This window comes from Hylobates moloch, unplaced genomic scaffold (genome assembly GCF_009828535.3).
Source record: "Hylobates moloch isolate HMO894 unplaced genomic scaffold, HMol_V3 SCAFFOLD_2, whole genome shotgun sequence".
In the NCBI taxonomy this organism is placed as follows: domain Eukaryota; kingdom Metazoa; phylum Chordata; class Mammalia; order Primates; family Hylobatidae; genus Hylobates; species Hylobates moloch.
Genome location: NW_026652277.1, coordinates 32,235,640 through 32,262,177, shown reverse-complemented (window position 1 = coordinate 32,262,177; position 26,538 = coordinate 32,235,640). Strand labels below are relative to the sequence as shown.

Sequence of the window (26,538 nt, the reverse complement as noted above, 5' to 3'; positions counted from 1 at the left end):
TTTTCATATTTGTATTAAGAGGAAGAGTATTGCCTGCCTGCCTGCCTGCCTGCCTGCCTGCCTGCCTTCCTTCTTTCCTTCCTTCCTTCCTTCTTTTCTGATGGCTATTTCCAAGGTTAAAAGTACAGTGGTAAAAGCGAGAGAGCTGTCATAAACACACAACTAAAGGAAATTAAGATGACTATTAGTTTGGCATATTTGCTTGCATATGTACTCCTTATATATTTATCAGGAGTGAGACTTACTCTCCAATTCATCTGTAGGATGGTTTACACTCCCATTGTCAGAGTTAAATATTTGTTTTAAGTGAGGTCTGCTGATTTCATAATAGACCTTAGGTGAAATCATTATTGCCTCCCAAAATGAAGATGCAGTGAATCAGCAGGTCAGTAATTTCTACGATGACTTATTTAATGGAATGTGTTTAACTAAACTTAATAGAGCCTTTTATAATAACAGTTTTGAATATAGTCTTTTTGTTCTTAATTACTCGGGAAATTATTTAATATTCTGTATTCAGTCTTAGCACACACATAAATGTTATATGACATATATAGGTTTTAGTTAAAATGGAACATTTCTTAAAGGCCATTTTTAGTGTTCTATGAAGGCAAATAATTCATTTTTTGATATAATTTATTATTTTAATTATTTACTTGACAAAAATGAAATATGTTCAAGGTATACAACCTGATAATTTGGAAATAATTCGCTTTTATGGGGACGTCTACCTGTGCATTTTGGCTTATCTGAAGCTAGTCCCATCGAGTCATCCTTGCCCCTTGATGGTAATTGCTAAACACTAAGCTAAGAAAATGCTAAACTGTGCTTTTTTTTCTCTTCTCTTTTCTTTTTCTTTCTTTCTTTCTTTCTTTTTTTTTTCATTTTTTTTTTCTTTTTGTCATTAAGACTCACTTGTGGGAAATTTTCAGAGCAGGCAGCAGTTAGATAGGATTGTAATGGGACTGCAGGATCAGTAAAGTTGAGAAAAGGCTGCCCGTAATCTTATTCCTCTCCTTTACCGGTCACATTCAAACATTCTGCATATCTACTGCCATGAGTGAAGAAGATATTGCTGTTACTCACTGGAATAAGACCGGCTGGTTGCTGAAGTGCTTGCATTTTTTCCACCCTCAGTGCCTATTACTTTAAGAAAGAAAAAAACAAGTCGCTTTTGGTTAATGTGTACCAATCCTTGCAGTCCTCCCTCCACCCTCATTTAAGGAAACAGCCATAATTTGTAGGTATGATGCTGCAAGTGCAAAAGATACAGTCTCATTCTGAAGGAGCTCTGTTTTGTGAGTCAAGATTGTTAGAGTTTCCTTGGTGAAGAAAGGGTCAGGTAGAGCAGATTTCCACTCAGGCACACAGATATCATACCTTGAGACTGTGAGGTGTTTTCTGGAATTGTAACTGGTGTTGAGGATAATGTACCAGTTTTAGAAGGTGATGCATCTGGTTGTAGAATGTTACCTGTATGAAAATTACAAATGCAGAATCAGGCTGTGGTATTAAGTCTTCATACGGGATTTCTTTGCAGATTCAGTTTGCTTTTCTGAAGAGCTGTGAAAATTATTTATTGTCAAATAGTAGGATAAATGCAATCATAACACTAAACCGTAAGTTCATCCATTCCTCCTGGAAAAATAATTAAATTTAGAATCACAAAGCCTGAGTATCAGTTTTACATCTTCAGGAACTCTCCAAGAAAACTTCAGTAAGTTTTTCAACGTAGTGAGTTACAGCCTGTATAACCTACTGCATAAGATTCTTGTGGGATGTAAATCTATGCAAAAGCATTTTTCAAGTTTCAGATATTCTAACTTTGGGTGATAGTGATTTTTTTCTATCACACATAGTTAAAATGATCATAACTGCACAGGACTTCCAATTTTATAGTATTTATCAGTGATTAAGAGAAAAAAATTGCAGTTGAAGCTTTGGTTAGAAGAATTGAGGAAAAATCAAAGAAGACTCCTTCATTTTCGTCCCTAAAGTTTAGCCGCTTGTTTTATTATGTGCCTTTTCTAGAGTAACTGCTGCTTGACTGTTTTTTTCACTAGCATCCATGCTTTTTTTTCTTCCAAGGAAAATATAAATTAAAAATTTATTGTTATCGTTATTTGTTTGTTTAGTTAACATTTGCCATCTTCAATCAGAAGGACTGAAGCAAAAATTATAAGTAAAAATCTACTATTCAAAATCCATAGCTGTCAATAAGTTTAAAGGACATATAAATAATTAAGTATTGTATAAGTTGAAAACATTTATTCTTGTGAATTTGGAATAAAGTACAATTTGTACTTAGAAAATTTTTTGAAAATTTATTCTCTTTCTCGTGCAGTATGAAGTGCTCTATTTAAATCATGCCTGTTTGCCTTGTCTCTTCACTGAATTGCAAGTTCCTAGAGTGTGAGGGCCATACTTGTCCACACACTCAACATGGAGCTCTGGCCACAGGGGGTGTGCAGTCAAATGTAGCTGACACTAAGAGGCACTTTTTATGATTATGGTTCCTTGGGCGTATTGAGGCCATGTATAATTGCACCAAAGAAATTGATATTTCTATGACTGCCTTGGCTCATTCCTTCTTCACCACCCACATCCCAGCACGCACTGCATGCTCATGCATTTTTGACATCTGTGGGTGAAGAATAATGTTCAGAGTCTGTACCGTTCTTGCCATGCAAGAGATCTGTGGGTGGAAGCTAGATATATGCCCATAAGAACAAAGAAAAATGTCAGGCTAGTGCACTAAGCAAGCAGAAAAAGGAATATTAAATGAAAGAGTGGGAACTAGCTGAAACCTTGGTACTTTCAGCTGCCTTTTCCAGTGTCAAGTAGTTTAGTGAGGATGAATGCTCTTTCAGTTGTCTTGGTGGAGAAGAAGGAGGCGGATTAAATAGCCAATGATGTTAATCCTTTTAGGATTTCCCAAGGGTTAATTGTCCTACCTTATTACCTTCTTGTAGACAGGCTAAATGGCAGCCTCAGGACTGAGTGTAATCTGTCTGGGTCAGAACAAACTCCCAGCTTCCCTGCTTAAAACATGTTGATTGCCCAGTGCCAATGGTTATTCTAATGACCCATGGATAGGCCAAAATATTAAAACTTCATGGTGGAAAGATTTGGTGGCTGCTTGAACAAAGACTTTAAAAATTTGTTTTGTTTTTCTTTGAACTGCAACCTTCAGTTAAGAAATTATTTCTGAATCCAGCACACACACACACAATTACTGGTCATGATCCAATATTGGGAATGAACCTACAGTTTGAGAAGCTCTGTTTTTTAGCATGATTATATTGCTGAAATTATGGTACTTGGCTGAATCCATAAAATGTGAGCCTAATGTTATTCTTTCTGTGAATAAGATGTGGAATCCATGACATGCTCAGAGCTGATGATCTACATAGCTTTTGTTGAGACTGTATTATCCTACGTTACTAACAAAATGGCATTGCCAGAGGAAGTATAGGAGAGCTATAGCAGAGTGGCTAAGAGCATGTTTCTGAAGACAGGATACCTGGGTACAAATCTGACTCTAGCACTTACCCTGTGGAATCTTGGGCAAGTTGCTTAACCTCTATGTGCCTGAGTTTCCACATATATACATGGAGATTATAATAGTTCTGCATCATAGTATTGTGAAAATTATATGAGTAAAAATAAATTTAAACTGCTTAGAAGGGAACGTGATATTAATATGTATATATTATATATAATAATAATGTTCTATTTTTATATTATGATTATTCCCCTAGAGAGTTGAACCTCCCAACCAAGGTCAGTTTGTCTAATTTTCTCAAAAATCCTAAGAGTGAAAATATATGAACTTCAGCCACTTCTGTGTTTTCAGATGCTTCTTTGCTCTAGTCAAGAAATAGAGGAACTGGAGAAACTGGAGTAGAATATGGTACTCTTAGATGACATATGTTTGTTCCTGGACCCTGACTTTTGGTGATTATCAGGATTATTGAATTTGTGGCTATGTTGTTTCAGGATTTAAGTCCAGCCTGGAAACTTCAGGTCAGAAGTTGGAGCAAGCTGATGAGACAGAGACCCTCAGAGTCAAGTCTGTTATAATAATGTGTGTCCAAATTTACCCCATCAGCATCTGACAATGGTACATATTTGGACCTCACTGTAGACCAATTACTTAATAAATCATTGAGAGTTTTAAAGACAGAAGACCTATCAATGTCCCAAGGCACCTGTGATTGCCATAATAACACTCCACACAGAACTCCAACTATAGAAAGCATAAGTGACCAAAGTTACCCACGTGTCCTCTGAAACCCATCTCTCTGTTCATGCTGGTGCCATATCTCTCTAAGGCTGCTCCCAGCCAATGAGTGGACCTGCCAGGAATATTAAGGCTGGCTTGTCCTGGGAGGAATGTGGACTGGAGGATTCTCTGATGGTCTTCCTGAACCTCCCCTAGAATGCATGGCAGCCTAGATGCTTCTGCTCAGCATCCCTGTTCTCTCTCCCTATCACCATGTCAGATGTGCATTTCAGTCTGGTAGCTCTTCTAGACTTTCCTTGTCCCCTCACAGGCATTTTCCCCTAATAAAATCCTTGTACTTTTAACTGAATCTTGAACTCTTCTTCTCTGAACATTCAGATTAAAGCAGTCTCCCTGGCAAGTATTTAAAAGGCCACTTCCTACTGGGAGCAGAAATGAAGCCTCAGGAATTTTAAACTGGACTTGGAAGACTTTGGCACTGGTTCATAAGGGAAATATCTGTTTGTTTAAACCTTTTATTTTCCCTTTTTTTGGGAAGCCTAACTCTTCCTATGGAAAATCACCCCTTCCCCACTTCATGTGGTCATATGAGATGCCCCTTTTTAATCCAACCTCAGAGTCACTATATGACCAAAGTTCTCTCCTAAGAATTTGAGTGTGTAGTGATTTCGAGTTATCCTCAGAGTGAAGCTCTGAAGGGACTATCTATGGGTATACAAAATCCCTGAAATTACTACGATGCTATCCTTCTTTCTTCTGTGAGTTTCCCTCCCAAATTTTTTTTTTAGTTAAAAGAAATCTTGGGCAGGGCATGGTGGCTCACACCTGTAATCTCAGCACTTTGGAACTGGTCTCTAATTGTAATTTGATAGATTATTCATGTCCCATTTAAAAAAATAACTTTTCAGCCTTTGACAAAAATCTTTCTCTTCTACTTATCACATTTTCTTTATGTGGCTACCAATAGAATAGAGCAGACTCTATTGATTTTTTTTTCTTTTTCGTCTCCTTGGTTGGTTCCTCTTCTTATTTCTTTTTTTAAAATCTTTTTAATTTTCTTTTTATATTGAGAACAGGATCTTGCTCTGTCTTCCAGGCTGAATTGCAGTGGGGCAGTCACAGTTCCCTGCAGCCTTCATTTACTGGGCTCAAGTGATCCTCCTGCTTCTGCCTCTTGAGAAGATAGGGCCACAGGTGTGCAGGTGTGCACCACCACACCCAGCTAATTTTCTCTTTTTTTTTTTTTTTTTGGAGAGATGGACCTTGCTATGTTTCTGAGGCTGGTCTCGAACTCCTGGCCTCAAGCGATCTTCCAACCTCAGCCTCTCAAAGAGCTGGGATTATAGGCATGAGCCACCACATCTGTCCCCTCCCTCTTTTTCTTTCTAAATTGTAATCTTGGAGTGTCCCCTAGGGTTTAGTCCTTGGTCCTCATCTCTAATGACCCTCATTTATTTGGAGATTTCATTCAATTTCAGTGTTTAAATGCACCAATGTCACTGATTCCTCAACTTATACTTCCATCCCAGACCTTTTCCTAAGCTCTGGATTTGTAAATCTAGATACTTACTTAGCAAGTAATAGACATTTTAAACCCAACATGTCCACACTTTAATTTCCACTCTATCTGAAGCCTTCCCATCCTAGCTTGGAGCAGACATTCCTTCCAATTGCTCAGGCCAAAGACCTATTTTTGGCTCATCTCTTTCTATTCTATTCCACATGCAATCATCAGGAATAGTTATTGGCTTCACCTCCGAAATAAATCCAGATTTTGGAGATTTTGTGCCATCTACTCTGTGATCACCCTGGTCAAAGCCACCATCTTCTCTCTCCTGTATCCTTTCTTCAGCTGACAGTGTCTCTTCAGCTCTCTGAGTTATAAAACATGAGTCAGCTAATATAACACTGCTGCTCAAAGCCCTCAGTGATTCACCATTCCACTTAGAGAAAAAGCCGAAGTCCACGCAATAGCCCACAAAACCCTAGGTAATCTGCCTGGCAAATCCCCTGCCTCAACTCTGCTCACTTGCTTAATGCTGTCCCTTAAACATGCCAGGCCTCTCCTCAAGTTCCAGCTCTGCCTGGATGTTCTTCCTCCACATACTGGGTGACTCACTTCCTTCTTGTATTTACTCAACTCTTTTCAGGGAGACTTACCTTGGCCACTTTTTTCAATCTTGCAAACCCTTCCCCACCTCTCCAGTGCCTGTGATCCCTTCCTCCTCTATTGCTGCACATTTTCTCTTTCTCAGAGCACTTATGCCTTTTAACTTACTATACAATGTAGTTAGTTGTTATTTTATTGGGTATAGTTTATTTTCCCCGCTAGAATATAAGAACCTCTAGGGTGAGGATCTTTATTTTGCTCACTCATATTTCCCAAATGTTATAACAGTGTCTGGAAGTAGGGCCCATCACTAATCACTGACTGTATAAACAAACTTCTTGGCAGCAGAATTGACTGCCATGAAAGATGAAGTGAATTTATGAGATAACTTTTTAATCTTAATATTGGGATTGGCACATATTTAAAATCATGATATTATTATTTTTTCTCATTCATTGGACAACAACAACAAAAAGAGACTTACTCTAGGTCCACCCCTAAATGTTGAAGAAAATACAAGAGTATGAGAGGTAGCTGTTGCATTTAAGGAGCTCACATTTTAGTAGGGGAGGTGAGAAGTGTATCCCAAAATTGATAGATGTGAAACATGCAATAAAGAACAAGTAAAACAGCATGGCAAAGACCAAGGATAAAAATAGGAGAGACTATGTTATTGTTTATTAAATTTTACTTACAACTATTAATAAAAAGAACTTGAGGAGCTTAAGCAATTACACAGACCATAAGATGAACGAAATTGAAATAAGAAATCAGAACAAATGCAAATGGAAGAAGTAAACAGGCCCCTTATAAGAGTTAATATCGGACAGAAACATAATCGTTGGTGTTGGCCACGAGAATGGAATCTGAGCACCCTGACACTCAGGGAAAGGAGAACATGAGGTCTACTCTGGGCTGTTATTATTGGAGAGGAAAATAATCTATTATATAAGTGATACATGAGCGGTATAGACAATAAGTGCTATGACTATAGTTGATGCAATTCTGTGTTTTGGAAAGGGAACATGTTGATATAAGCCTGGAGTCTCCTCTAACTTTAGGATTTTAGATTCTTTTCAATCTGTGGCTAGTATGTATTTTTACACACAATGGCGCCTCTTGTCTACTTCATAGGTAAAATATCACAGGAGGAATTTTCTGCCTTCAGATGATGAAAGTTAATTCCCGCTCTCATCTGACCTTACCTTTCTGACCTGGTTGTACTCTTATAGCAATGCAAAAAAAGTCTTACCTTAAATTTCCTTTGCTTTGCTTTGGGCCGTCAATGTTAGTAACCTGAGGTAATAACATCTTCTAACCCAGAAATAACGGAATAACTGAATGAAGATTAATTTACTTTAATTCTGTAGAAATATTTGTTGTAGAAAAAGGATAAAATTTTTCCTTTTGATTTAAATAATAGTTTTTACAAAATTACATATGATGAGAGTGAATGAGGCACTCTGCTAATTAATTCCATATGTGCTAATTTATTTTATTCTTAAGCAAACATTTTTAATCCTGCGTTTTAAAGATGAGAGATACTGTGGCTCAGAGAGATAAGGTAATATATTTAACAGTAAGTGCAAGGCTAAACCATAAGCCAAATATGACTCAAAACCTTTTCTGTTTTCTTTCTACTATGCCATGTAATCGATAGATTTTAAATTGTTTATCTTAGTTACTTATGGCATCGTTATCAATGGAATCAATAAAATCTATTCTTAGCATTCTGAAAGTTTTGAGATATTCTCACCTCCTCCTGCATCATGAATATAGACATGAAAACATTAAAAAGGATTTTATTTTCAAACCCTTAAAAGAGACTAGGTGACAGACATTGTTCTAAGTGTCTTACAAATATTAACACACTTAATTATTGTATTATTAATATTTGCACTTTACAAAGTAGAAACTGATGCCTAGAGAGATTCATTTGCCCGGGGCCCCACAGCAAGTAGGTGGCAGAGCCAGGATTTGAATGCAAGCTCTAGACTCTGTGGTATCAACCCCAAAATTATGCTGCCTAAGCTGCTGCATTTCAGTAGGAATGAGTTATAAGGACATGACTCTTATTTTTGTTACATAAAATATAATCTATTTTCAATTTAGGCCTCAATCAAAAAGGCATTTTTTCTTATCAAAACAAGCTAAACACTTTCCTTCAACAGGTCAAACCAGACCATGCAGATAGACACAAGGAGACAGGGAGAATTATTCCTAATTTAGTAAATAAAGCATGTCATAGAGTTCACTGGAGAACCATACCCGTTTAGCAATACCAGGAAATGTGTTGCTTCCTAAAGTGATTGCTGGGCAGCTCACCAGTGAAGACTGTGAGTTTTTATGACTTTTCAGTGCAGACTAGGGTGGTGCAAGAACAGTGCAGAGCACTACTTTGAGATTCAGCAGATCTCTGAACTAGATAAGAAACCACTTAGCCAGACCCGGAATCTGTACAATTTCCTAAGGAGAAGTTTGTACCAGACACTACCACATATACATTGATATATTTCTTATTCCATAATTGAATTCTTTTATTCTCAATTAATTTTCTAAACATCCTAAAATCCTATGTCAAAAAAAATCTAGATATTACTCTGCTAGAGGTATATTTCTAGCTTGAGTGGATCCTAACTAAACGACAATAGCAGGATTCTGTCATTCAAAGTTAGAAAACTTAGATAAACTACCCCCTATAGAATGATTCATATTTCACTTTATATAAGTTCCTAGAGGTCAGCAGCCAGTGCCCAAAAATAAGAGTGTCAAGCACAGTGAATATGCTCATACAGGATGGAGCATCCTCTTTTCCAAAGGCCTTTGGTCAGATTTGGTGGGCCTTCTAATACCTGTTCTGGCTTTGTTTTTCTATCAAATGCAATGACCACAATGCAACTGAGACTCTGAAACACAGTTAAGGAAAGTAAAAAAGATATGTATGATGAGATCTTTCAAGTTACGCTAGTTGCTGTAGGAATATTGTGATGATTAATTTTATGTGTCATATTGAATGGGCCACAGGGTGCCCAGATGTTTGGTCAAGCATTGTTGTGAGTGTGTCTGTTAGCGTGCTTTTGGATAAGGCTAACGTTTGAATCAGTATGCTGAGCAAAGCAGATTGCTCTCCCTGACTGGTTGCCTCTTGTCCAACCAGTTGAAACCCTGGGTAGAACAAAGAGGGAACTTCTTCTGCCTGACTCTCTTGAACTGAGACATTGGTCTTTCCCTGACTTAGGATGCAAACTGAGACACTGGCTCTTCTTGGAGCTTGAGGCTGCCAACTTTCAGACTGGAACTTATGCCATCAGCAACCCTGGTTCTCAGGCCTTTGGACTCAGGCTGGAATTACTCCATCAGCTGGCCTGAGTCTTTAGACCTCTCAGCCTCTATTATCGCATGAGACAATTCTTACAATACATCTCTCTCTCTTTCTATTTCTGCTCTCTCTCTCATTCTCACTTTCTCTCTCTCTCTCCCCCCCATCCCTCTATCTATTTCTCTCTCTCTCTCTCTGTCTCTCACTCTCGCTGTCTATGCACAACCTATTGGTTCTGTTTATCTGGAGAACCCTAATACAGTTGTTTTCCCCAGAAAATTAAGGGTTAATGGCTTATTCCTTTCTCAATTCCGTAACGCACAATGGTCCATGTTGCTCAGGGCTGAGGTCTCTTATCAATGAAATCAAAAGGTTCATTTTTCAAGGACAAGTTATTAGCTCTGCCTGTCTGTGTGAAAATGATAAGGCTAAAGAAAAATGAATTCCATCATTGCTTAAAATTGTTGTAATGGCTATGCAGTGTTTGCATTTATCTTTAGGGAATAAACAGCCCTTCATCACTTTTCAGAGGGTCTTTTAATCTCCTCATTAGGTCTGAACTTAGAGCTAGAAAAATGAGTAGGTAGAATAATCTGGCTGCCAAGGGGTCAATTATTTCATGAACCCTTTCTCATCTTTTAAAACCGGCTTTTTTTTTTTTTTTTTTTTTCACTCAATGGATACCTCAACCACAGCCAAAGGAAAAAAATGAAAAACAAAAATTACTCTATCCTCTGATCTTACATAAGATTATCTGAAGTTCACGCATGACATATTACTTTATACTTACGTGACTACTAGAATTATTATAGTTATGTATAATATTGACTTGTGTCCTTAGTAACTGCTAATGGCAGGCTCCATGTAACATTCCTCCTTTAGCTAGTGTACACATAATGGGAACAGGATGAATATTTATTAAAAGCCTTGGTTAATGGGGGTTGATTTAATATACCATTCTGTATAGTTAGCATAGGTTCATACCAAATTTGGGGCCTTATCAGATATGTTACAGTGGGGAGTTGCAGTTTGATTTTCCCTAATACTTTAAATATTGAGCATAATTTTCTCATGTTAAGCATCATTAAACACAGCTTTCTATCACATACTACCGTTGTGCTATTGAATGAAATGAGTGGAGATGTCTTTAGACCTTGATTGATCAATTGATCATTTCCACATAACTATAATTATCTTTCTTTGATCTCTCATTTTAAAAATTGAATAAATTTTTTAAAATAAATTTTATTGTATATATTTAAGGTATACAACATGATATTATGAGATATATTTAGATAGTAAAAGTTACTATAGTGAAGGAAATGAATATATCAGTCATCTTACATAATTATACATTTTAGTTGTTTTTGTGGCAAGAGCATTGAAATCTACTCATTTAGCATGAATCCCAAATAAAGTACAATTGTGTTAACAATATCCTTACGTTGTACAATAGACTCCTAGACTTTATCCCACATAGCTGCTACTTTGAATCCTCTAATCTACATCTCCCCATTTCCTCTCTGTCCCTGGTAACCACTGCTTTGTTCTCTATCTCTGTATATTTGAATTTTTCTTTTGGATTTCACATGTAAGTGAGATCATGCAATATTATTTCTGTGTCTAGCTTATTTCACTTAGCATAATGTCCTCCATGTTCATCCATGTTTTCACAAATGGCAAGTCTCATTATTTTTTAGGGCTAAATAACATTTCACTGAATATGGAATATTATTCTTTATCCATTCTTCCATTAACAGACACTTAGATTGTTTCTACATCTTGGCTGTCATGAAAATGGGAGTCCACATGTCCTTATGTGGTGGTAATTTCACATCCTCTGGGTATATGCCCAGAAAAAGGGATTGATGGATCACTTGGTAGTTCTATTTTTAATTTCTTTCAAAATCTCCATACTATTTTATTTTTTTTCCTTTTTTTTTTTTTTTTTTTTTTGACAGAGTCTCATTCTGTCATCCAGGCTGGAGTGCAGTGGTGCCATCTCGGTCCACTGCAACCTCTACCTTCCAGGTTCAAATGATTCTCCTGCCTCAGCCTCTTCAGTAGCTGGGATTACAGTCAAGTGCCACCATGCCTAGCTAATTTTTGTATTTTTAGTAGCGACGGGGTTTCACCATGTTGGCCAGGCTGGTCTCAAACTCCTGACCTCAGGTGATCCTCCTGCCCCAGCCTCCCAAAGTGCTGGGATTACAGGCGTGAGCCACTGCACCCAGCCAAAATCTCCATACTATTTTCTATAATGGCTGCACCAGTATGTGTTTCCATCAACAGTGTACAAGAGTTCCCCTGGCTGATAAAAGCTGGAAAGATCTTGAATCAACAACCTAACATCACAACTAAAAGAACTAGAGAACCAAAAAGAAACAAATCCCAAAGCTGGCAGAAGACAAGAAATAACCAAGATCACAGTGGAACTGAAGGAGATAGAGACACGAAAAAACCTTCAATAAATCAATGAATCCAGGAGCTGGCTTTTTGAAAAAATTAATAAAATAGACTACTATCTAGACTAATAAAGAAGCAAGGAAAGAAGAATCAAATAGACAAAATCAGAAATGATAAATGATAAGGGGGATATCACCACTGACCCCACAGAAATACAAACAACCATCAGAGACTTCTATAAATACCTCTGTGCACATAAGCTAGAAGAAATGTATAAATTCCTGGACTCATGCACCCTCCAAAGACTGAACCAGGAAAAAACTGAATCCCTGAATAGACCAAAAATGAGTTCTGAAGTTGAGGCAGTAATAAATAGCCTACCAAGCAAAAAAAGAAAAAAAAAAAAGAAGCCTGGGACTGGATGGATTTACAGTTGAATTCTACCAGAGGTACAAAGAAGAGCTAGCACCATTTCTACTGAAACTATTTTAAATAATTGAAAAGGAGGAACTCCTCCCTAACTCATTTTATGAGGCTAGCATCATCCTGATACCAAAACCTGGCAGAGATACAACAAAAATATAAAACCTCAGGCCAATATCTCTGATGAACATCAGTGCAAAAATCCTCAATAAAATACTGGCAAACAAAATCCAGCAGCACATCAAAAAGCTTATCCACCATGATCAAGTTGGCTTCATCACCAGGATGCAAGGTTGGTTCAACAAAAGCAAATCAATAAATGTAATTCATCACGTAAACAGAACTAAAGCCAAAAACCACATGATTGTCTCAATAGATGCAGAAAAGGCCTTCAATAAAATTCAAAATCCCTTTATGTTAAAAACTCTAAATAAATTGGGTATTGAAGGAACATACCTCTAAATAATAAGAGCCATATATGACAAACCCACAGCCAATATCATACTGAATGGGCAAAACCTGGAAGCATTCCCCTTGAAAACCAGCACAAGACAAGGATCCCCTCTTTTACCACTCCTATTCAACATAGTATTGGAAGTTCTGGCCAGGGCAATCAGGCAAGAGAAAGAAATAAAGATGTTCAAATAGAAAGAGAGGAAGTCATATTATCTTTGTTGGCAGATGACGTGATCCTGTACCTAGAAAACTCCATTGTCTCAGTGCAAAAGCTTCTTAAGCTGATAAGCAACTTCAGCAAAGTCTGGGGATATAAAATCAATGTGAAAAAATCACTAGCATTCCTATACACCAACAGCACGCAAGCAGAGAGCCAAATCATGAATAAACTCACATTCATAATTGCTACAAAGACAATAAAATACCTAGGAATAAAACTAACAAGGGAAGCAAAGGACCTTTTTGAGGAGAACAACAAACCACTGCTCACGGAAATCAGAGAAGACACAAACAAATGGAAAAACATTCCATGCTCATGGATAGGAAGAATCAATATTGTGAAAATGGCCGTACTGCCCCAAGTAATTTATAGATTCAGTGCTATTCCCATTAAACTACTATTGACATTCTTCATAGAATTAGGAAAAAAACTATTTAAAAATTCATATGGAACTAAAAAGAGCCTGAATATCCAAGACAATCCTCAGCAAAAAAGAACAAAGCTGGAGGCATCACCCTACCTGACTTCAAACTATATTACAAGGCTACAGTAACAAAAACAGCATGGTACTGGTACAAAAACATGCACATAGACCAATGGAACAGAATAGAGAACTCAGAAATAAGACCACACACCTAAAACCATCTGATCTTCAACAACCCTGACAAAAACAAGCAATGGGGAAAGGATTTTCTATGTAGTAAATGATGCTGGGAGAGCTGGCTAGACATAGGCAGATAGTTGAAACTGGACCCCTTCCTTATACCTTATACAAAAATTAACTCAAGATGGATTAAAGACATAAATGTAAAACTCAAAACTACAAAAACCTTAGAATAAAATCTAGGCAATACCATTCAGGACATAGGCACAGGCAACGATTTCATGCCAAAAGCAATTGCAACAAAAGCAAAAATTGACAAATGGGGTCTAATTAAACTAAAGAACTTCTGCACAGCAAAAGGAATTATCATCAGAGTGAACAGACAATGTACAGAAGAGGAAAAAATTTCTGCAATCTATCCATATGACAAAAGTGTAATATCCAGACCCTACAAGGAACTTAAACAAATAAACAAGAAAAAAAAAACATTTTAAGAAGTGGGCAAATGACATGAACAGATGCTTCTCAAAAGAAGACATTCATGCAGTCAACAAACATGAAAAAAAGCTCATCATTGATCATTAGAGAAATGCAAATCAAAACTACAATGAGATACTATCTCATGCCAGTCAGAATCATGATTGTTAAAAAATTAAGAAACAACAAATGCTGGTGAGATTGCAGAGAAAAAGGAATGCTTTTATATTCTTGTAAATTAGTTCAACCATTGTAGAAGACAGTGTAGCAATTCCTCAAAGACCTAGAGGCAGAAATACCATTTGGCCCAGCAATCCCATTATTGGATATATACCCAAAGGAATATAAATCATTCTATCATAAAGTTACATGCATGCATATGTTCATTGCAGCACTGTTCACAATAGCAAAGATATGGAATCAACCCAAACGTCCATCAGTGACAGACTGGATAAAGAAAATCTGGTATATATATACCATGGAATACTGTGTAGCCATAAAAAGTAATGAGATCATGTCCTTTGCCCAGACATGGATGGAGCTGGAAGCCATTATCCTCAGCAAATGAATGCAGAAACAGAAAACCAAACACTGTGTGTTCTCACTTATAAGTCGGAGCTGAGCCATAAGAACACATGGACACATGGAGTGGGGGACAACACACACTGGGGCCTATCAGTGGTGGGAGAGGTGTGCGGGGGAAGAGAAAGCATTAGGAGTAGTGAATGGATGCTGGGCTTAATATCTAGGTGATGGGATGATCTATGCAGCAAACCATCATGGCACACATTTATCTATGTAACAAACCTGCATATCTGCACATCCTGCACATATACTCTGGAACTTAAAATGAAAGTTGGGGGAAAAAAAGAATTCCCTTGTCTTCGTACCCTTGCCAAAATTTGTTATCTTTTGACTTTTTGATAATATCCACCCTAACGGGTGTGAGGTAGTATCACATAGTGGTTTTGATTTATATTTCTCTGATGAGTAATGATGTTGACTACATTTTCATGCACATGTTGGCAATTTTCATGTCTTCTTTCACAAAATGTCTATTCAGGGTATTTTGCCCATTTTTCAATCATGCTATTTGTTTTTCTACATTTGCATCTTAACCCCTTATCAGGTATATGGTTTGCAAATATTTTTCCCCAATTTGTAGTGTGCTGTTTTATTTTGCTGATTATTTCCTTTGCTGTGCAGAAGCTTTTTAGTTTGATGTAGTCCCATTTATTTATTTTTGATTTTGTGGCCTGAGCTTTTGGTCTGATATCCAAAAAAAAAAAAAATCATTTCTGAGGCCAATGCCCAGCAAATTTTCCCCTATGTTGTCTTCCAGGAGTTTTATAGTTTCTGGTCTTACCTTTCAGTCTTTCATCCATTTTCAGTTGATTTTTTGTGCGTCGTTTAAGAAAGGGTCCAATTTCATTCTTTTGCATGTAGAAATCCAATTTTTGCAGCACCATTTAGTGAAAAGACTATCATATACCCATTGTGTGCTGTTGGTGCCTTTGTAAAGAATTCGTTGACAGTACACATTTGGATTTATTTCCGGGATCTTTATTCTGTTTCACTGGTCTATGTGTCTGTTTTTATACCAGCACCATATTGTTTTATTATAGATATGTAATATAATTTTAACTCAGGAAGTGTGATGCCTCCAACTTTTTTTTTTTTCAGAATTGTTTTGGCTATTTGGGGTCATCCATGTTTTCATACATATTTTTGGAATGTTTTTTATTTCTGTGAATAATGACCTTGGGATTTTAACAAGGATTGTGTTGAATCTATATATTGCTTTTTGACACTTGAACAATATAAATTCTTCTGATTCATAAGTACAGGATATCTTTGCATTTATTTCTGTCTCCTTCAAATTCTTTTATCAATGTTTTCTCTTTTTCTGTATACAAATGTTTCACTTTCTCGGTTAAATTTATTCCTAACGACAGACGGTCCTCAACTTACAAGTTTTAACTTTACAATGGGGTTTAAGACATAACCCCAGTGTAAGCTGAGGAGCATCTGGACTTGTGATGGTTTGACTCAACAATTTTTCAACTTTAATATGAGTTTATCAGGGTATTGAATGCATTTTTGACATACAACATTTTCAACGTGTGATGGGTTTATCAGAATGTAACCCCATGGTAAGTCAGAAAGCATCAGTAATTTTTTATGGTACCATAAATGAAATTGTTTTTTTCAGTTAGATTGTTATTTGTGTATGAAATGCTACTGACTTTTCTATGTTAATTTTTCCTTTTGCAACTTTACTGAATTCATTTATTAGTTCTAACAGTTTTTTCTGTGGAGTTATTATGCATAAGATTACTTCATCTGCAAGTGGAGATTTTTTTTTCTTTTTGATTTTGATGTCTTTTATTTCTTTTTCTTGTACGATTGCTCTTGCTAGTACATCTGGTACTATGTTGAACAGAAGTGACAAGAGTGGGCATCCTTATCTAGTACTGCATCTGAGTAGAAAAGCTTTAACTTTTCCCCATTGATTATAATTGTAGCTGTGGGTTTTTCATAAATGTTTTTTATTATATTGAGAAACATTCCTTTTATGCCTGAACTGTTGAGAGTTTTTTTTTTTAATCAAGAATTGATGTTGGACTTTGAAAAATGCTTTTTCTGTGTCAAGATCATTGTGTGGTTTTTATCTTTCATTCTGTTAATGTCATGTATTACTTTGATTGATTTGTGTATGTTCAACTAGCCTTGCATATCAGAAATAAATCCCACTTGGTCACAATATATAATTCTTTTGGTATGCTGTTGGGTTTAGTTTGTTATGTTGTTGGGTTTAGTTTAATCCTCAATATTTTACTAAGGATTTTTGCATCTGCATTCGTCAGGCAGATTGGTCTGCATTTTTCTTTTCTTGTAATATCTTTGTCTGACTTAGGTACCAAGGTGATGTGGTCCTTATAAAATGTGGTTGGAACTATTCATTCTACCTCTATTTTTTAAAAAAGAGTTTAAGAAGTATCGGTATTAATTCTCTGAAGGTTTGGTAGAATTCAGCTGTTATAAAACTATCTGTTTCTGGGCTTTTCTTTGTTGGGAAGTTTTTTGTTACTTCTTCGATCTCTTTATTTGTTACTGTTCTGTTGTTCAAGCTTTCTATTTCTTCTTGAATTGATCCTGGTAGGTGTTCGTTTTTGTTTTTTTGTTTTGTTTTATCTGTTTTTTAAGCAATTTATCTGTTTAGATTATACAGTCATTGGCATATATTTTTTTGTAGTAGTCTCTTATGATCCTTTTAATTTCTGAGGTGTTTCATTTTTTTCACTATAATTTATGATTTTATTTATTAGTCTTCCCTTTTTTTTACTTAGACCAACTAAAGGTTTATCCATTTTTTTTTATTTTTTTCAAAGCACCAACTCTTAATTTTATTGATTCTTCCTATGATTTCTGTTCTCTATTTATTTCTGTTTTTATTTTTATTATTTTCTTCCTTCTGCTAATTTTGAGTTTAATTTATTCTTCTTTTGTTAGTTCCTTGAAGTGTAATGTTAGATTACTTATTTGAGATTCTTTTTGTTTTTAATGTCAGCATGTATTGCTATAAACTTTTCTCATTGAACTGCTTTTGCTACATTTCATAGGTTTTGGCATGTTGTGCTTTGATTATTGTTTGTCTCAAGATATTTTTTAATTTCTCTTTTTATTTCTTCTTTGACTCATTGGTTGTTCAGGAGCACGTTACTTAATTATCATATAATTGTGGATTTTCCAAGATTCCTCTTATTATTGATTTCTAGTTTCATAGCATTATGGTCTGAAATGATATCAGATATTATTTCAATTTAAAATTTATTAAGTCTTGTTTTCTGGCTTATCATATGGCCTATACTAGGGAATATTCCATGTGAACTAAAGAAAAATGTGATATATTATGCTGATGTTAAAAAGTAAAGCTCTGTATATGTCTGTTAGGTCTAATGGGTGAAAAGCACAATTCGAGTCTAGTATTTATTAATTTTCTGTCTGGTTGATCTATCTACTGTTTTTAAATTATTTTTTATTAATTTTATGTTCTTTTTTATTTTAATAGCTTTTGGGGTACAAGTGGTTTTTTTGTTACATGGATGAATTATATAGTGGTGAATTCTGAGGTTTTAGTGCATCTGTCACCTGAGTAGTGTATATTGTACCTAAGGTGCAGTTTGTATTCTTAGCCTCACTCCCCCCTTCCCTCTTCTGAGCCTCTAAAGTTTATTATATCATTCTGTATGCCTTTGCATACTCATAGCTTAGCTCCCACTTGTGAGAATATACAATGTTTGGTTTTCTCTTCCTGAGTTACTTCACTTAAAATAATGGCCTCCAACTCCATCCAAATATCTGCAAAAGACATTATTTCACTCCTTTTAATGGCTGAGAAGTATTCCATGGTGTGTGTGTATATATATATGTGATATATATATATGTGATATATATGTGGTATATATATGTGAGATATATATATATATCACACTTTATTTATACACTCATTAATCAATGGGTACTTAGGTTGGTTCCACATTTTTGCAGTTGTAAATCATGTTGCTATAAACATACATGCACAAATGTATTTTTGATATGATGACTTCTTTTCCTTTGGGTTGACATCTAGCAGTGAGATTGCTGGATGATCTATCCGTTGTTAAAAGTGGGGTAATACCAGCACTTTGGGAGGCCAAGACAGGTGGATCATGAGGTCAGGAGATCGAGACCATCCTGGCTAACATGGTAAAACCCCGTCTCAACTAAAAATACAAAAAAAAAGTAGCCGAGCATGGTGGTAGGCACTTGTAGTCCCAGCTACTTGGGAGGCTGAGGCAGGAGAATGGTGTGAACCTGTGAGGCAGAGCTTGCAGTGAGCCGCGACTACGCCACTGCACTCCAGCCTGGGTGACAGAGCGAGACTCTGTCTCAAAAAAAAAAAAAAAAGTGGGGTATTAAAGTCCCTCAATATTATAATATTGCTCTTTATTTCTCCCTTCATGTCCATTAATATTTGCTTTATGTATTTAGGTGCTCCAATGTTGGTTGTATATATACTTACAGTTGTAATGTCCTGTTGATATGGTGACCCCTTTATCATTAAATAATGACATTCTTTGTCTCTTATGACAATTTTTGACTCAAATTATATTTCATCAGGTGTAAGTATAGCTACTCCTGCTCTCTTTATTATTTGTATGGAATATCTTCTTCCATTTCTTTACTTTCAGCCTGTGTGTCCTTAAAGCTTAACTGGGTGTCTTGTAGGCAGCATATAGTTGGATCCTGTTTTTATTCATTCAACCATTCTATGTCTTTTAACTAAAGAAATTAATTTATTTGTATCCAAGGTCATTATTGATAGGTAAGGACTCATTGCTGTCATTTTGTTATTTGTTTTCTGATTATTGGTAGCTTCATTTCTTTCTCTCTCATTGTCTACCTTTGTAATTTGGTAATTTTCTGTAGTGTTAATCCTTGATTCTTTTCTCTTTATCATTTATATACCTGCTGTAGTTTCTTATGTTGTGGTTACCATGAATCTTCCATAAAACATCTTATAATCAACTATTTTAAGCAGATAATAACTTAAATTCTGTTGCATATGAAAACTCTATATATTTACCTTTCCTCTCACAATTTGTTTTTGATGTCACAATTTTCATCTTTTAATATTGTATATTTATTAACAACTTGTTATAGGTTTAGTTATTTTTGACCATTTTGACACTTAACCCTCATGCTAGAGATACACATGATTTACACACCACTATTACAGTATTAGAGTGTTCCTGATTTTACTGTGTATTTACCTCTATCAGTGAGTTTATACTTTATAGATATGTCATATGTATTTATAATAGTAATTGTCATTTTTTAAGATTCCCATTTGAAGAACTCCTTTAAGCATTTCTTGTAAGGCAGGTCTGGTGGTGATGAATTCCTTCAGCTTTTCTTGTCTGGGAACAATTTTATTTCTCCATTTTGAAGGAGAGCTTTGTTGAACATAGTATACTTGGCTAGCAATGCTTTTGTTCTTTCAGCTCTTTAAATATGTTATTCAATCTCTCTTGATCTGTAAGGTTTCTATTGAGAAATCCACTGATAACCTAAAGGCAATTCCTTTACATGTGATTTGATGCTTTTCTCTTGTTGCTTTTAAATTTCTCTTTGTCTTTGACTTTTAAGAGTCTGGTTATAACGTGCCTTAGAGAGGATCTCTTTGGGTTGTATATTTTGGAGGGCCTTTGAGCTTTATGAATCAAAATGTCTATATCTCTTTCAAGATGTGGGAAATTTTCAGCAACTATTTTATTAAATAAGCTTTCTGTTTCTTTCTTTGTCTCTTTTTCTTTTGCAGAATTTGCTTGCTTAATGGTGTTCCATAAGTCTTGTAGGCTGTCTTCACTATTTTTTATTCTTTTTTCTCTGATGGAGTAATTTCAGAAGACCTATCTTTAACTTCACAGATTTTGTCTTCTGATTGATCTAGTCTGCTCTTCAAGTTCTCTAATATATTTTTTATTTCATTGATTGAATTCTTCAGCTTCAAGATCTCTGTTTGGTTCTTTTTATAGCTCTTTTCATTGAATTTCCTAATTATATAATGAATTGTTTTCCTGATTGTATTAAACCGTCTATTTGTATTCTCTTGAATCTCCAAGTTTCCTTCAGTTCATTATTTTATTTTATTTTATTTCATTTTTATGATTTTTTTGAGACAAAGTCTCACTCTGTCACCCAGGCTAGAGTGCAGTGGTGCGATCTTGGCTCACTGAAATCTCTACCTCCCAGATTCAAGAGATTCTCCTGCCTCAGCCTCCCAAGTAGCTGGGATTACAGCTGTGTGCCACCACACATGGCTAATTTTTGTATTTTTAGTAGAGACGGGGTTTTGCCATGTTGGCCAGGCTGATTTTGAACTCCTGACTTCAAGTGATCTGCATGTCTCAGCTTCCCAAAGTGTTGGGATCACAGGCATTAGCCACCACACCCAGCCCAGCTCATTACTTTAAATCACTTTTCAAGGAGTTTGTAATTTCTGCTTCTTTGTGGCTAGTTATTGGAGAACTATGGTTGCTTCGTGGTACCATGCTTTCTTGCTCTTTCATGTTCCTTGTGTCCCTGCATTGATGTCTGCACATTTAGTGATGCAGTTTCCCTTTTCAAACTCTAGTAGGAGCAGACTTTCAGTTGCATATGGGTCTGAGGCTGCCAGTTGGGCAGGGCGGCTCTGATTACATGTAGGCACAGTGGGGTAATCCATGTGCAGCTTCTTTAGTTGTGATCAATGTCAGCAATGAATGTAGGTGCCTCAGTGGCCTAGTTTGTAAGTTGCTAGGGCAAAGGCTTAACAATTCTCCTGTTCTTGTCTTTCCCACAGTGGGGAGTCTTAGCTGAAGAAAACTATTTTTGTGTTTGGTCTGATATGGCCCACAGGCAACCATAGCAGCACTGGGAGCCAGGGCATAGGTGATCAGAGTAGCTGTGGATATAGTTCTTGGGCTCAGGGTCTTGTGAGACTACTGTAGCACCTTGGACTTGAGGCACAGGTTCACTTTCCAAGATATAAATGAATACAGTTTCCCCAGTAAGGCAGGGTCTGTTCCTCTGAGGTGTACCTCAGCATCTTAGGCCCAGAGTGCTGAAATATAGCTGAGGTTGTGACACTGGTGGACATGGGACACCACTGGCACAGCTTGGTAGAAAAAGGAGTTCTCTGGAAACTTGGGTCCAGGGAGCAGAGAATAGCTATAATTTGGGACCAGGAGTCAACAGAGGTCGGCAAAAATGTAGACACTTGGTGATGAGGTACTATGTAGTGGTGACTCTGGACCCTGGGATGGTGGGACATATCACTACCCCAGGCTCTATGAGGCCAGGTACAGCAGCAGCAATGATGCAGAAATGGCAAGATACTGCTGTAGCTTGGACCTTGGTGGGAGGAGTGCAGCACAGCACCAGTCCCCCAAGAGGCAGCATGTCAGACTGCAGGGGTGTAGTGCAATTTTGGGTGGGCAGGCATGTGGCTGTTCAGCCTGGAGGGCAGGGTGGCACAGCTCAAGCCAGGCCTTAATTCTTTGGGATGTGTTGTGCCACATCTGTCTGGCCCCAGAAATCATGTCCATATGGGTCAGTGGAGCCTCTGGATCCCTGCGGGGTGGGGTACTGCATCAGCTATGGCACTGGGGTGTGCAATTATTCTTGTGTGACAAAGGCTCTGAATGCCTGTGGGTAGTGTGCTGTCTTATCTGTGGTGCCAGGGCTGGGAGTTTACTGCTCTAGTGTGCCAGAAGTCCATGATCCCGGATGGTGGTGGTGGGGTATGCTGCCTCTTCTATGGCATTGAGGGGCACGACTGCTCTGGTGTGCAGAAGACCTGAGGTCCCTGAGGGTTGGAGCGCCATTTCAGTTCAGCCCTGAGAGGAGGGTGCACAGTAACTGGAATTTGGGGAGTGGAGTATCTCCATGGAACTTGGCCTTAGCGGGTAAGAAGTAGTAGCAGCTTGGCTGGCGGATGGTTTGCTATTATGTGGCTTGTTGCAGTGGTAACAAAACATCAGGGATGGAGGGGTGCAATGCATACTCACCCTTGGAGCAGGATGCACTTGTTCCCAAGATTGTACAGGGCAGTAGCAGCACGAGCCATGAGGCAAGAGGAAGGGGCCGAGGAGAGGAGGGAGGGGCACAGCATCAGCTCCTTCTCTAGGGATAGCTCAGTATGTAGACTCTGGGGAGCTCCCTCAGCTGGCCTCAAACCCTATAAGGACTGCAGAAGTCTCTAGGGCAAAGACTGTGTGTATCCGTGGAGATGATGGAGGTTGTTGGAGTCCTCTTGCTTACCTTTTTCCTGCAGAAAGGGGTCTTTTCTGGTTTTGAGTTGATCCCAACTAGGGAAATGGGATGGCAGAGGCAAGGTGTTTCCTCCTGTTTCCTATGTGGCCATCCTGTGATTCAGTGGTCTACAGGATTTCTGCTGCTGTTCTCCAGAGCTTTCCTTTAGTTATTTTGATCAAGATGTAGTTGCTTATTCATTATTTTTAGTTTTTTTGTGGGAAGTGGGAAGAGCACTAGAAGCTTTTAGTTGGCCATCTTGCTGATGTCACCAACATGGATCTATTTTTGTTTTATAATGTTAAAATATTATATCTATGTACAATTGGTCATAATTTATATTTTATGTAGAATCCTTACTTATTTTTAATCCCCCAAAAAGGTTCTACATAAAATCATCATCAATTTCTGGACTCTTAATAATAGTTTTTGAAGTCGTTGTAAAAATGTAACTTTTCAAGGAAATTAAAACTAGCTGCATAATGTTAAAGAAAATATCAAATGTGAGAACTGTGTGTGATATATTCAAAGACTGAATCCATATTTGCTTATATTTATAGAAAGGAAACAGGACTAGTAATTCTATGGGCTATAATTTTGTGTCAACTTCTACCTAAAACAGAAATATGAATTATTTTTAATAATATGCCTGTCTTTAATCGCATGGATGAATATTTCACAAATTTGGTATTTTAACATCTTTGATGTATAAAGAATACCCTGTTAATAAATTTGTTAATTCATCTTTTGGGGGATGGTGATTCCTGATTTATTCTTTAGCTGCAATTCATATTTGAAGTTTGAATGTAAAAAAGTGAGGCTCAATTTTCTAGTGGCTTATAGGACCAGTCTCTTTTCTTTCTAATCCACTATTCAAATAAATTGTTTGTCTCTTATTTGGCTTAGGAAAATTAGTTTACATAACTCGAAAAATAAAAAGAGCCTAAATGAGCTTTTATTCCACTAAAATCAATTAAACTTATAGCTGGCATTTTGTATATAAAATTTATTTAAACAAAATGAAGGATCCTTCAGTCCCTCCTTAAAGAGAACTGACAATTTGGCTGCTTCCCAATTCTTCATCTCTGACTTCTCCTTGATAGTCAATCTATGAAGCAGAGGGAAAAAAAATCTCTTCCCAGAACTGCATCAGTCTTCTCTAACTGGATGCATTGTATTTGTTTTGCTTTGCTTTTTTTCCTCTAGTGCCTGCCAATTTTTAGCCTATGAAGATGGAAATAATAAAAAATATGGTGATTAATGAATTAAAAAATGGTGATTAGTGGAGTAAAGGAAATTAATAATATAAAAATAACTTCTTTAATAATGAGATATATGATACAGAAGAAGATAATTATTAAAAGTTAAAAGCATAATAATTTGATTCAAATTCCTTGAACACAAGAGGTAGAAGTTAGACTAAGGTGATTACTTAGAATATTTGCTGTGAAAATAGAGCACACATAATTTTTAGTGTCACCCATAATTTTTTTATTTTTCTAATTTTTAAAAAGTTTTATGAACCTATAGGTTTATTTCACATTTTTAGTTTATTTATTTTCATTTTTAAACTTTAATTTTAGTCTCAGGGATACATGTGCAGGTTTGCTATATACGTAAACTCGTGTCATTAGGGGGTTGTTGTACCAATTATTTTATCACCCAGGTATTAAGCCCAGTACCCAATAGTTATTCTTAATGCTCCTCTCCCTCCTCCTACCCTCCACCCTCAGGTAGACCCCAGTTTCTGTTGGTTCCTTCTTTGTGCTCATGAATTCTCATCATCTAGCTCCCACTTGTAAGTGAGAACATGAGGAATTTGGTTTTCTGTTCCCGTGTTAGTTTTCATTCAGTTTATATATATCAAAGATGACCAGCATTGAAAGCTTATGAGATTTGTCATTTGTATAAGTACCAGGTAGGATGTAGAAAGATAAAAATCCCTCAGATAACTATGAATTCTAAACAGGAAGACTCAACATTGCCATTTTCCCGTGCCCAACGATCTTCAATTCCTGTTGCTCCATTATCCAAAACACATTCAGTCTAAAACTAAGGGTGGCAAATAACAAGCACTAATTGGAATGATAGCATTTTAGATTGTTAACTGTGGTTTCTAACGTCATCTTTTTGGATACTATGACCAGATTTTGTTAGAAAGTAAGAGAAGACATTTTGTACTTCTGGGAGAGGTCCCGCTGACAACAGAAATCAAGAACAGTGGGGTTTCGGGGCAGAGGACAGAGGGCAATTTCACAGGCTTTATACATTCGCTAGAGCTGACTCCACTCACCTTAGTCACAGAACACTCAGACATGTCCTTATACGTTCTCCTGGTCTGTATTTTTTTAAACTCAAGTTTTTCTAAACATTTTATTTGTGATGTAATGTTTTCCCTTGTTCTATTTCTCCCTGCCACCAAACTGATTGGTGTAATTTGTTTTATTCTTGTGATTTTACCCATGAAAATATTAAGAGAGAAAGAGAGAAAAAAAAGAGCTTACCTGATATGTCTGTTGTTTTAATTGAACTCTGAGTCTCAGCTTTAGAAGGAAAAAAAGAAAAAAAAATCAATACAATTAAATGTTGAATATCAGATCTATTCTCACAATTGTTTCAGGTGGTAAATGAGTAGGAATTTTAGCTCATTTCTGATTCACTGTTTTCAAATCATAAAATCATGATTCTTCATGATTACAAGAAACTTCAGAGAAGGTTTTTAAGAAAAAGTGGTTCAACCAATTTTTCCTTTAAGGGCCAAATATTTTAGGTTTTGTGGGCCATAAATCTCTGTAATAACTATTCAACTCTGCCTTACACAGAGAAAGCAGCCATACACAATATTGAAAGAATGGGAATAACTGTGTGCCAGTAAGACTTTATTTTGAAAAAGTCAGGGTATTTGATTTTGCCCGTGGGCCATAGTTTGCTGAGTCTTGCTTTATAGGATCTGGTATACCCTCACACTTTGAATATCCTGAGATAACATAGAAAATAAAAATCCTTCAGTAAGTGCTTAATGAATGTGGCAGCCATGTGTTGTAATCCTACTAAGACATGGTGCATCTCATGACCTGGGGAAGAAGCAGCAAAATTCAGACAGATACTTTTAAAAAATAAGAAATTATTTTATGATATAGTCCAGGAGAGCTTTCTGCAAGTAAAGTCACTTGAAAGAATTATAATCAAGTTCTGACTGACAGCTTTGAAGAGAGTAGTGGTTCTCCCAGCACGCAGCTGGAGATCTGAGAACGGACAGACTGCCTCCTAAAGTGGGTCCCTCACCCTTGAGCAGCCTAACTGGGAGGCACCCCACCCCCAGTAGGGACAGACTGACACCTCACTCGGCCAGGTACACCTCTGAGACAAAACTTCCAGAGGAACTATCAGACAGCTGAATTTGTGGTCTCACGAAAATCCGCTGTTCTGCAGCCACCGC

General features: G+C 36.8%; 1 protein-coding gene across 2 annotated transcripts in view; it reads right to left on the bottom strand.

Annotated features, from left to right (window-relative positions):
• The window catches only part of EMCN (endomucin), a 128,841-nt gene that overhangs the window by 26,537 nt on the left and 75,766 nt on the right, over window positions 1-26,538 (bottom strand). For both annotated transcript variants that reach the window (XM_032178492.2, XM_032178573.2), the window contains 3 exons: window positions 25,604-25,642; window positions 1,381-1,473; window positions 1,087-1,146 (listed from right to left, as the gene is read on the bottom strand). In XM_032178492.2, coding sequence (XP_032034383.1) covers window positions 1,087-1,146; window positions 1,381-1,473; window positions 25,604-25,642 — 192 coding nt within the window. The remainder of the gene's footprint in view (window positions 1-1,086; window positions 1,147-1,380; window positions 1,474-25,603; window positions 25,643-26,538) is intronic.